The following is a 12,118-nucleotide window of genomic DNA, read 5'->3' as shown; positions in this document are numbered from 1 at the left end:
GCCTAACATTAGCTAGATAGCTAGCTGCTAAGAAAACGTCATGTCATTGGAGGAGCGGGTGAGTGACTGACTACACAGCTACAGATCCATGTGTCATTTGGTTAGATAGCAAGAACTTGAACGACTGCTACACAGTTGGCATCTCTTACGTTTGCAAATTCACTCTGGCCATCTACTCCGATTTCAGAGCACTCTCGTCTGAGTGTGCCAGAGCGCAGAACTGATTAATTTATGAACACGCAACACCCACTGAATATGACTGGTGTCAGTAAACGTAGTTAAAAAAAAAAAAAAAGCAAGTTAGTCAAGAACGTTCTAGATCATTTGTAAACAGTTTAACCAGCTCTGCTATGTTGAGTAAAATGGTCAGAGTTCTTTCATTTATGTCTGGAAGTAGCTAGCTAGCAAGCTAGCCAACTTTAGCCAGTTAGCATGGGTGCTTGGTTGGGACAAGCATGCATTGGCAGGCAAGCTACAGAAGGATGAGGAGGCTACAATTACCCATTGTTTATCATTGCAATTTTGACAGCCAACTAGCTAAAAAAAAGTTTGAGGGTTTAAAATGTTATTTTCAAAAAAATCATAATTCATTAGATTTTAGCTCATCAGGCTCTGGCTAGCATTAGTTGTTGTTGATGTGCATAACTGAGGGAAAGAGAGCCTACCTTTTCATGATTGTTTTATCAATAGGACTGTAAAGTTCCCAAATGTATGAGGACTCCTGTGGTGTTTACATATTTGCAGAAATCCATTCAGTTGTATTTTGTTGCTTTTCAGCGAATGTGCACTAATGATGTAAAGTCAGCTGTTGCAACTGCCTGTAAATACACATTACGGCTCAATGTGAATGATGGCAGGCCCGTGTGGCAAATGACTTGTTTGTACAAAGGCCTACTGTAGCTCTGATTGGCTATTGGCTATAGTGGACCGGTCTGTGTAGACTCCAGTCCTGGACAAGACAGATATTTTTATTTGGTTTTACTTAATGCTTTGTGTATTAATTATCCAAAAACATGGTCCATTTCCCACTCTATATCGCTATTGAATTTTCACAAATGCCTTACAAACATTCTATGTCATGTGAAAATGACCATATCTAAGTGGTTGCTTTTCAGATGTGTTATTTTTTTGTGTCATATTCTTCCTGGGGGTGTACATTAACCTCTAATGACACCCCATCCCGTGAATGGGACCGTTGTCATCATCTGACACTAATTAGCATAATGCAACGGACATAAATATTACTAGAAAATATTCCTACACACAGCTTAGCCCGTTGTTAATCACCCTGTCATCTCAGATTTTCAAAATATGCTTTACAGCCAAAGCTAGACAAGCAGTTTATCGATAGCCTAGCATTGCATTTTGTCCAGCTAGCAGCAGGTAACTTGGTCACGGAAATCAGAAAAGCAATCAAATTAAATTGTTTACCTTTGATGAGCTTCGGATGTTTTCACTCACGAGACTCCCAGTTAGATAGCAAATGTTCCTTTTTCCCAAAATATTATTTTTGTAGGTGAAATAGCTCCGTTTGTTCTTCACGTTTGTCTGAGAAATCGCCTGGAAATTGCAGTCACGGAAACGGCGAAAAATATTCCAAATTAGCTCCATAATATCGACAGAAACATGGCAAACGTTGTTTATAATCCATCCTCAATGTGTTTTTCAAATATCTATTCGATAATATATCCATCAGGACAATTTGTTTTTCAGTAGGACCGATTGGAGTAATGGCTACCTCTGTATTTTACGCGAGAATCTCTCTGGGAGCATCAGGTGACCACTTGCGCAATGTATCCGCCTACGGGTATTCTTCAACATAAATGCGTAAAACTACGTCACAATGCTGTAGACACCTTCGGGAATATGTAGAAAGAGTAATCTGGTTGATAGCCCATTCACTGCTCAATAGGGACACATTAAAACGCAGCGCTTTCAAAACATGAGGCACTCCTGGATTGGATTTTTCTCAAGCTTTCGCCTGCAACATCAGTTCTGTTATACTCACAGACAATATTTTTACAGTTTTGGTAACTTTAGTGTTTTCTATCCTATCCCAATAGGAATGGTAACTTTAGTGTTTTCTATCCTATCCCAATTATATGCATATTCTAGCATCTTGTCCTGACAAAATATCTTGTTTATTACGGGAACGTTTTTTTTCCAAAAATGAAAATACTGCCCCCTAGTCACAAAAGGTACAGATTTTAAGTTGTCATGTTGCTAAAATGCTGTCAGTTCCACTTTCAATGCAACAATTTTCCACACAAGTTATTTTCACAGAGATGGCTAACAGCAGCAAGCGAGCTGCAATAAAAAAAAACTGTTCCACTCACCAGATGATGATCATTTGAAACTTAACTTCTTGTTGAAAGTTATTCTTGAAAAGGGAGACGGTAACAAATTAGCAACAACACCCTCTTTGACAACACCTGCTGCAGCCGCTGCAAACTAGCCGACAACAAAAGCTAGCTAGCTAGACGTGGGAAAACTACTGCTCGCAATTGCGCAGTGGCCTGTTGGCCTTCAAGAAGGCAGAAATTTCCATACGTTTCTGTAGAAACAGTCCCACCCACAATAAATCATAATGTGATTCCACTGTCACTCCAAAATGTTGCCCTAATACAGTTGAATAGTAGATGCCTTTATCTAGCTTCTGATGGCCTAGCCAATGGCTGATTTAGCTAGCTAGATTTATTTCCCCAGAGACCAGTGTTAACCCTTTCCTTTCCAAAAAAACGGAATAGATTAAATCAGAACATCATTTAAAATAATAATATAGTTATCATTATATCACGACTTCCGTCGAAGTTGGCTCCCCTGCCTGTTCGGGCGGTGCTCGGCGGTCGTCGTCACCGTCCTACTAGCCGCTACCGATCCCTTTTTCGTTTGTCTGTTGGTTTTGTCTTATTAGTTTCACCTGTGTGTATTTTGGTTTAATTAGCTTCCCTATATGTAGTAGTTTGACCCGCCCTTGTTTTGTGCGGGATTGTCTTTTGTTACGTGTATAGATATTAGGTCGTGGTGTATTTTATTTTCTATACTGGACACCCTGTGGTTTTGGGTTGTCTGGTATAGTGTCCTGTATTGTGTTGGGCTTGGTGCAATATAGTAAAGCACTTTACTCCGTTACTCTCTCTCTCTGTGTCTGCACACACACCTCTCTCTGTTCCTGCACACACACCTAGTCCCGCGTGACACATTATTATATAAATCCTTAGGCATTTTTTGAAGGTGTAGAAGACCCATTGTTCCCCACTGTGTTTGGGTTAGTAATAATTTGTAGTAATGATCGTGCCTCTATTTTCCCTCAACATGCATTTTTCCACTATTCTGAATGTCTAAAGAATCTATATGTTCTGAAATATGAACACAGAAATACTGGACATTTTGAACTCTTATTATAGTGGTGATTTGACTAAATTAAAATCATGATCTTGAATTGGACTTGCATTTTTCTGGTCTCTACTCTGTCTCTGACCGCTAGTCCCCCTCCCGGTCTTGGTCTTGACTCAGACTGGTTCTCTGGTCTTCTCTGGTCTTGAATCGGTCTCGAATAAAACACTGGTCAGAGACCTTGTAGTGTGTTGCAAGGGCAACAACCTCTCTCTCAACGTCAGCAAGATAACGGAGCTGATTGTGGACTACAGGAAATGGAGGGCCAAGCACACCCCCATTCACATTGACGGGGCTGTATTGGAGCAGGTCGAGACTTTAATTACATCTGTGTCCTCATCCCTAAGGATCTACCATGGTTCACAACACAGTCGTGAAGAGGGCACGACAACGCCTCTTCCCCCTCAGGAGGCTGAAAAGATTTAGCATCGGCCCTCAAGTCCTCAAAAAGTTATACAGCTGCACCATTGAGAGCCTCTTTACTCGCTGAATCACCACTTGATATGGCAACTGCTTGGCATGCGAACTCAAGGCGCTACACAGGGTAGTGGGCACAGCCCATTACATCACTGGGGCCGAGCTCCCTGCCATCCAGGACCTCTATACCAGCCGCTGACAGAGGAAGGCCCTAACAACTCCAGCCACCAAAGTCATAGACTGTTCGCTCTGCTACCGCATAGCAAGCGGTACTGATGCATCAAGTCTGGAACCAACAGGAGCCTGAACAGTCCCATAGGGCGGCGCACGATTGTCCCAGCATCGTCCTGGTTTGGCCGGTCTAGAATTAGTTCTTAACTGTAAAATAAGAATTTGTTCTTAACTGACTTGCCTAGTTATGTAAAACATAAAATACACCCAAGCCATAAGGCTGCTAAATAGTAGACATATCACACACGCTGTTGCTACAGTTTATTATCTATCCTGTTGCCTAGTCACTTTACTCCTAGATATATGTACATATCTACCTCAATTACCTCATACCCCTGCATATCGACTCGGTACTGGTACCCCGTGTGTATATAGCCAATCTTTCATTACTCATTCTGTATTTATTATTACGTGTGATTACTTTTCTATTATCTTTCTCTGCATTGTTGCGAATGGCCCATAAGTAAGAATTTCACTGTTAGTCTACACCTGTTGTTAATGAAGCATATGACGAATACAATTTTATTTGATCTGACTTGTGTTAATAACCATGAGTGTACAAGAGGCAAACAGTTTTAGGCACCAAAATGGACCAAAACCGAGAGAGGGAGGGACCACCTAGACGTCCAAAAATAAATGTTCCTTTTTGCTTTTTGTTGCAAATTGTCTTACATTTTTAATTCAGCATTCTTATTGGACATTTCCCCCTCCCCCCTCAACCCTGGAGAGTGTGTGCGTGTCTGAGTGAATCACTCACTGAAACACAAAAGCTGTGTTTCAAATGCCACACTACTTCCAATATAGTGCTCAACTACTGGCCAGATATGCAGAACTTCAGGCCTATATGCAGAATATTTCACATCCCCACAGTGCACAGCCTTTTGTTAGGCTGCCACCATGTGGCCCCTGGTGTAAGTGAGACACACCTGCTTGCCTGTGATAGTATAGTAAATCAGGTTGAACCACTAAAAGCAGAAGTTAAGGTGTGCCTGCAACTCAATAGCCTGATGTAGACTGCACATTTTTTGTCCATTAAAATAACATCAAATTGATCAGAAATACAGTGTAGACATTGTTAATGTTGTAAATGACTATTGTAGCTGGAAATGGCTGATTTTTTAATGGAATATCTACATAGGTGTACAGAGGCCCATTATCAGCAACCACCACTCCTGTGTTCCAATGGCACGTTGTGTAAACTAATCCAAGTTTGTCATTTTAAAAAGCTATTTGATCATTACAAAACCCTTTTGCAATTATGTTAGCACGGCTGAAAGAAGCAGTAAAACGTGTCTTCTTTAGACTTGTTGAGTATCTGGAGCATCAGCATTTGTGGGTTTGATTACAGGCTCAAAATGGACAGAAACAAAGAACTTTCTTCTGAAACTCGTCAGTCTATTTGTTCTGGACCTGTTAGTTGTTTAGCACCCCCTAGTGGCAGTTTAAGTTCAGCAGTGTAGAATTTACCTGCTTGTGTCATGTGACAGGAAGCAGTTTCAGAAGTGAAGCAATGTGTAAGATGTGCAAGTTTGACTGAGTTGTTACAATCCTTCAACATACTACTTTATAAGCTTTGTATGACGCAATGTCTGTAAGTACATTTGCTTATTAACACAAGATAAATGTTAATCACATAATTAGCTGAGTAATATCAAGCATGCAGTTGCGTTCTAGTAACTTTATTTTATATTTGGCTCTATTTTATACATTTAATGCAGTTATTGTGGAAGACATTCTGTCCTCTATACTACTGTAACTGAAAACATGTGCTTTTGTGTTTGTTGCAGTTTCACACTGTGATTCAAGTAAACTTCCAAAACGGCACCCTGCTTCCCACAGAGTTATTTGAATGAGTGTTTAGGTAACTGGATAGCTGGATATGGGCTGCTGTACATTTAGCGAGTCCAGTATAGTGAAAAGACAGGAACAGCTACCCATAAGAGAGAAACCTGGATCAACAAGGATTAAAGAGTTAATGGGCTGTCGTCTCGGCACAGAGCAAGCCATCACGACATTGCCATCTTAAGTCTTCACCCTACGTGCCACACTTACCTCACATTATCATGGCAGAAAGTAGTAAGGAAAATGTTACGCAGCAGGATGAAAACATTAAAGAGAAACATGGAACATTTCATGCACAGTCAAGTTCTCGCTCCTACAAATCAGTCAGTTCGAGGTCGTCAGCCAGTTCAAGGGCTAGTATAGTCATCGCCAAAGCGAGAGCCAAAGCAAAAGCAGCCCAAGCCAGAGCAGCTTATGCGAAGAGAGAGATAGACATTAAGGTTGAGAAGGCCCACCTCGAAGCTACCTTGGATGCCCTGCAGGAAGAAAAAGAGAAAGATGCTGCTCTAGCTGAGGCAGAAATACTGGAGGCCGCTCTACACGAAGCAGATCTTGGTTTGGCCGGCAGGTTCTCATCCCCAGTCCCACGTCAGAAACGCCTTCAGCGCATCTTGGACTATGTGATAGACCACGCTAGCCTTAGTTCAAGTCAGCACTTCAATAGAGTGAGGGATGAAGAACCATGTGACTCTGCCGACACAGTTACATCAGGTAACATTCACTGTGCCACCAACCAAACACACACAGACGAACAACCTACACCAGGTCATACGACCCTCGCCAGCCCGAGTAAGACCAACAACCAGAGGAATGGCGGGATAAAAGAAGAAAGTCCCCAGCAGTTTCCTACTTGTTCCCATGGGAACCCCTGCAGAGCCTCTACTCAAGGTGACCATGGCGTAAACCCCCACCACCTACCCAGGAACCTTGCCCGCAGCCAGTTGGTCACTAGAGGGTTAAACCTGAGAACTATTGGGCTTGGAAAGCCTCCTTCCGTAATACCACATCAGAGCTAGGAGAAGAGCTTGACCTGCTATCAAATGGCTTAACGCAGAGTCTTCTGAGCAGGCACGCAGGATAAAGGCAATCCATGTCAGACATCCGCCAGCTGCGCAGATGATGCTCTGGGAGAGACATGAGGAAAGCTACAGCTCACCCGAAGCCATTGAAAGGGCTCTCTTTTCCAAGTTGGAGAACTTCCCCAAGGTGACAAATAAAGAACCCCAGTGACTCCATGACCTTGGATATCTACTATTGTGGCTCGAAGCTGCAAAGCAAGATGGCTACCTACCTGGCCTATCATACCTGGACAAATCCAGAGGTGTGAGCCCAGCGTAGAGAAGCTCCCATATGGCCTGCTAGAAAAGTGGACAATCATACAGGTCAAAATTCAAGCTAGAAAACAACTTCACCTTCCCTCCATTCTGGGTGTTTGCCAACTTCATCCGTAGAGAAGCCAAAGTCAGGACAGACCCCAGCTTCAACTTCTCCTCTCAGGTGGCACCCGTCAGAAGAGACAAGCAAGACAGACATGGGAAGACTATCTGTCCACAAAACACAAGTGTCTTCAACTGAGAACACAGGGATCAGAAGAAATCAGTGGATTTGAATAAGCACTGCCCCATCTACAACAAGCCTCATCCATTAAAGAAGTGTCGAGGTTTCAGAGAGAAATCCCTGGAAGACCGCAAACAGTTCCTCAAAAGAGAACTGTGTTTTCAGTGCTGCTCTTCCACAAACCATCTTTCCAAGAACTGTAAGGTAACGATGAAATGCAACGGATGCGAAAGCAGCTGGCACTCCATCCCGGCCCAGCTCCATGGAAGTTAAGCTCATCCCCTTCCTCTTCAGAGCATGGTGGGGAGGAAGAAGGACCGGCTAATCAGGAGATAATTTCCAAGTGCACCGAGGTATGTGGAGAAGGAATGAGCGCGAGAGCACGCTCCAAGACACTCTCCATACAGACACCTTTATAGATTTTTGTGGTATTTTGTTTGCTTGGGCACATTTATGCATGCAAACACTCACTTACACTACTGATTACACACACCATTGTTAATTGTTTACTTACTTATTTAATAAATATATTTATTTATTTCTTGTCTCCATGTTGTCTCCCTTTTGTTACGAACTTTGAGCCGGTTCGTGACAAGTAGGGGCTCGTCTGGGATAATAAGGTTGGTTCCTAGACATTTTGGCGTGTAGCGCTTTGTTGCATTATGAAGGACTAATACTAGTGTCATTTGGGAGTATGTGTGTTGTGTTTGGGAGAAAACTTGGAGTTAATGTTAAATCCTGTAGGTGCTTTGTTTGCAGTTTTTGAGTTTGGTAGGCCCAGTATTGGTTGCCTTTGTTTGGTAAACTTGCCACTGTGGTGGATAGTTGTGTGCTGCGTTGAAGAGAGTACATTGGTTAGTTTCCAGGCCCCTGCCCAGCCTGGACACTCTTGCTCAACTCGCTGTTGGGACATCGGTCTGAGGAGGTGAGTACAATTGGCTGTGTACCTCAGTGGGAAATTTAGATAGGGTAGTAAAACTTGCTACCCAGAGCTATAGCCTTTTTCCCCTGTTAGGCTTAGCGTGTTTGTTTAATTTTGGAATACATTGGGCATGGTTATTTTGTTTGTTATTTTTGTGTGGTGTCTGTGGATTGAGCAGTTGTCTCAGGGGCACATCCATGGCTTGGGGGAATCTGCCAGTGTGCTGGGTGGTTTATTTCCTTGCCAGCGGGTTACAGTGCGTAATTATCCACCACAAAACAAACTTTGAGCCGGTGTGTGACACTAGCGATCACAAACTTGCACCTTTGATCGACGACACGATATTCCTTCAGATCATGGACAACAAGGTCTGCCAAGACAGCTCTAACAGCTGGGTCGCACCCTTGCCCTTCCAGACTCCCAGACGAACTGCCTAACAATAGGGACGCTTACAGTCGTCTCACCTCACTCCGTCGTACTCTAGCAAAGTGGCCTCAGATGAAGGAGCACTTCCTAGAGTTCATGCAGAAAATACTAATCAATGAACATGCAGAGGTAGCACCAAGACTTCAGGAAGGCCAAGAATGCTGGTACCTCCCTTCGTTTGTAGTCTATCACCCTAAAAAGCCAGACCAGATCCGTGTGGTGTTTGACTCAAGTGCACCATTTGAAGGAATCTCCCTCAATGATGTACTCCTCACAGGCCCTGATCTCAACAACAGCCTGCTGGGGGTACTCATGAGGTTAAGGAAAGAACCTGTGGCCATCACTGCTGAAATCCAGCACATGTTCCACTGCTTCGTGGCAAGAGAGGATCACAGAGACTTTCTCCGCCTCCTGTGGTATCGCAACAATGACCCCAGCAGTGACATTGTGGACTACAGAACGCATGTCCACGTCTTCGGCAATAGCCCATCACCTGCCTTCACCATAAACAGCCTAAGGAGGGCTGCCAAGGAAGAAAAGGATGACTTTGGCCATGATATGAGAAGGTTAGTTGAACATGAGTTCTTTGTCGATGATGCACTGGAGTCATTCACTATCGAAACAGAGGCCATCAGTGTCCTCAGTCAAGTACAAGAAATGATTGCGCTATCCAACCTCAGACTACACAAAATTGCCTCCAACAGTCCTATGGGGATGGATGCGTTTCCCCCGACGACCGGGCCAAGGACATTAAGGCTCTAAACCTCTTCACTGATGATCTCCCCCTACAGCGTAGTCTAGCCTCTCTAGGCTAGGGGGCGGTATTTTCACATCCGGATGAAAAGCGTGCCCAAAGTAAAACTGCCTGCTACTCAGGCCTAGAAGCTGGGATATGCATATTATTAGTAGATTTGAATTGAAAACACCTTGAAGTTCCTAACACTGTTTTACGGCTTTCGCCGTAAAGCGTTTTTGAAATCTGACATGGTGGATGGATTAACAAGAAGTAAAGCTTTAATTTGGTGCATTACACTTGTGATTGTATGAAAGTTAAATATTTATAATTGAATTTGAATTTGGTGCTCTGCCATTTCACCGGATGTTAACAGGATTTAATCCCTAAGAAGCTAGGAGTGTCTTGGAACATTACGGCAGACACATTCACATTCCAAGCCGTAGACGACAAGAAGCCATTCACATTCAGGGGAGTGCTCTCTACGGTCAATACCCTATATGATCCACTTGGCTTCCTAGCCACTGTCACCATACAAGGCAGGCTACTCCTCAGAGAGCTCTCTATGCGAGCGGAAGATTGGGATTCACCCCTTCCCACAGACATGGAAGAGAAGTTGAACAAATGGAGAGATTCACTTCAAGACTTACAGGAGCACCAAATACCTCGCACCTACACATTTATGGTCCTGAGTGGTACCAAGAGCGAGATAAGAACATAGTTTAGGAGACAAAGCTGAACGATAATTTATAGCTAATGCTGTCTGGCTATGGGATACTCCTCTTTCAAGTAAAGTCTTCCTTTGTAATGTTCCTAAGATCTGTTATTCGTCATGTGAGTTGAGATGGGTGTGTCTTGGCTATAAATGATACTAAGAACTGTTTTGTAAGGACTCTCAGAGAATTCATTTACACACACTGAATTGATCTGAGAGTCACAGGGTTGTGATGGAGCTCATATAATTAAAGATGGACTTTATGATAACTCTGACTTGTGTGTGGTTTGCTCTCATGATTTGGTAAATACAGGAAATTTCCACTACACTACTCATGTCACTCAAGTCCCCAAGAATCTGTTAAGCTCCAAACGCTTTAAGCGTTTCTCCAAGAACAGTCTCATAAGGGCAGTAGCACGCTTAATCCACATAGCTCTGACCTTCTCTCAGCCTGCACAAGAGAGCATGGCAACCTTGCTTGTGCGTCACCACCATGAGGCCGTGAAGCATCAAGGAAAATATTGCACAGAGGGTGCCATCCGAGCAGATGGACTCTGGTTGGGTGGAGCTAAGAGATGTATCTCTTCAAGTGTGTCACATGCAAGAAGGTCCATGGGAAGACAGAACACCAGCATATGGCAGAACTGCCAGCTGAGCAGCTACAGGTTGCAACACCTTTCACCTACGTAGGCGTGGATGTTTTTTTCGGCCCATGGGAGGTGGTCTCACCCGCAACAGAGGAAGACACGCCATTAGCATAAGGTGGGCGGTGATGTGCATGTGCACAAGAGCTGTACACATAGAAGTAATTGAATCACTAAGCGCTTCCTGTTTCATAAACGCCCTGAGAAGATTATTCTCAATCAGAGGCTTAGCAAAGCAGATACGTTCAGATTGTGGTACAAACTCCACTTTTGGAGCTAGGAACCTGCTATAACATCTGCAAAATACTGTATGTGTACGCGACCAATAAAAATGTATTTGATTTAGTAGCTACAATGTTAACAAACCAAATGAACAACTGCAGAGCATTTAGTGCATTTTAGACCGTTACCTAGATTTTGCCATTACATTTAAGAGGTTAAGTTTTCTGCCTAAATAGATATACCCAAAAGTAACAGCTATTCATGTGTAATTACATGATTCTGACAAGCAAAAACCTGACCTAAAAACTTGTTTTAATGAGTGGTGTTAGGTGTGGTCACGGGACGTTTCCAATCTCTAAATCAGTTAGCAATAGTTTGCATTATGCATAAAAGGTTATAGGCCTTGCTTTGTCCCACCCAGGTCAATTGCATATCCCTGGAAAGTTTCTCATTGGCAACAAGACTGTCAAGGTGCCATAGTAGCCAATCCCCTGTGTAATGGATGCTTAAAGCGCGTAAGCAGGCAACTTCATATTTTTGATTGGCATTAAGTCATACATCATCAGATAACAATAGGCTAGATTTGTTCCTACCAACCTGAGGATTCATTTGATACCCCCCATGTAGCTATTGCTCCAACACATACCAAATTGAAGCTTACCTTGTCAGATGTTTGCTGTTTGGTGAAAACGTTGTGTAAAATAAACATTTTGACTCTCTGGGCTTGTGATCAATAAAGGTATGTCACAGGCAGACAAATAAGATATCCTCATGATCTGTGGAGTCCCGGCTTTCGGTGTGTATCAATGTATTCCATGTTTATTTTCGTTTATGCTTCACAACGATAACCAGAAAGTAGGTAGCAGCCATCTTAAAATGAGTTCATTGGCTCGGCCTGCCCTTATACATTCCTATGCCCATATTTGGTAGTAAGTTGAAGACACAAATCAATAGCCAAGATTCTCAGCTTTCCGCAGACACCCTGCTTTTGCAGCAGATAAAAAAAATCTAAT

General features: G+C 43.1%; 1 protein-coding gene across 1 annotated transcript in view; it reads right to left on the bottom strand.

The window, feature by feature from the left end:
* Nucleotides 1-11,840, bottom strand: part of LOC109906171 (transcription factor Dp-2) — a gene marked incomplete at its 5' end in the record, with an annotated part of 40,163 nt that extends 28,323 nt beyond the window's left edge. The window contains 1 exon segment of the mRNA XM_074933758.1: nt 11,767-11,840. Within this exon segment, the coding sequence (XP_074789859.1) occupies nt 11,767-11,840 (74 nt within the window).
* Nucleotides 11,841-12,118: the final 278 nt, after the last annotated feature.

This window comes from Oncorhynchus kisutch, linkage group LG15 (genome assembly GCF_002021735.2).
Source record: "Oncorhynchus kisutch isolate 150728-3 linkage group LG15, Okis_V2, whole genome shotgun sequence".
Classification (NCBI taxonomy): Eukaryota; Metazoa; Chordata; class Actinopteri; order Salmoniformes; family Salmonidae; genus Oncorhynchus; species Oncorhynchus kisutch.
The sequence above is the reverse complement of the archived record's forward strand: the minus strand, read 5'-3'. Positions and strand labels throughout refer to the sequence as shown.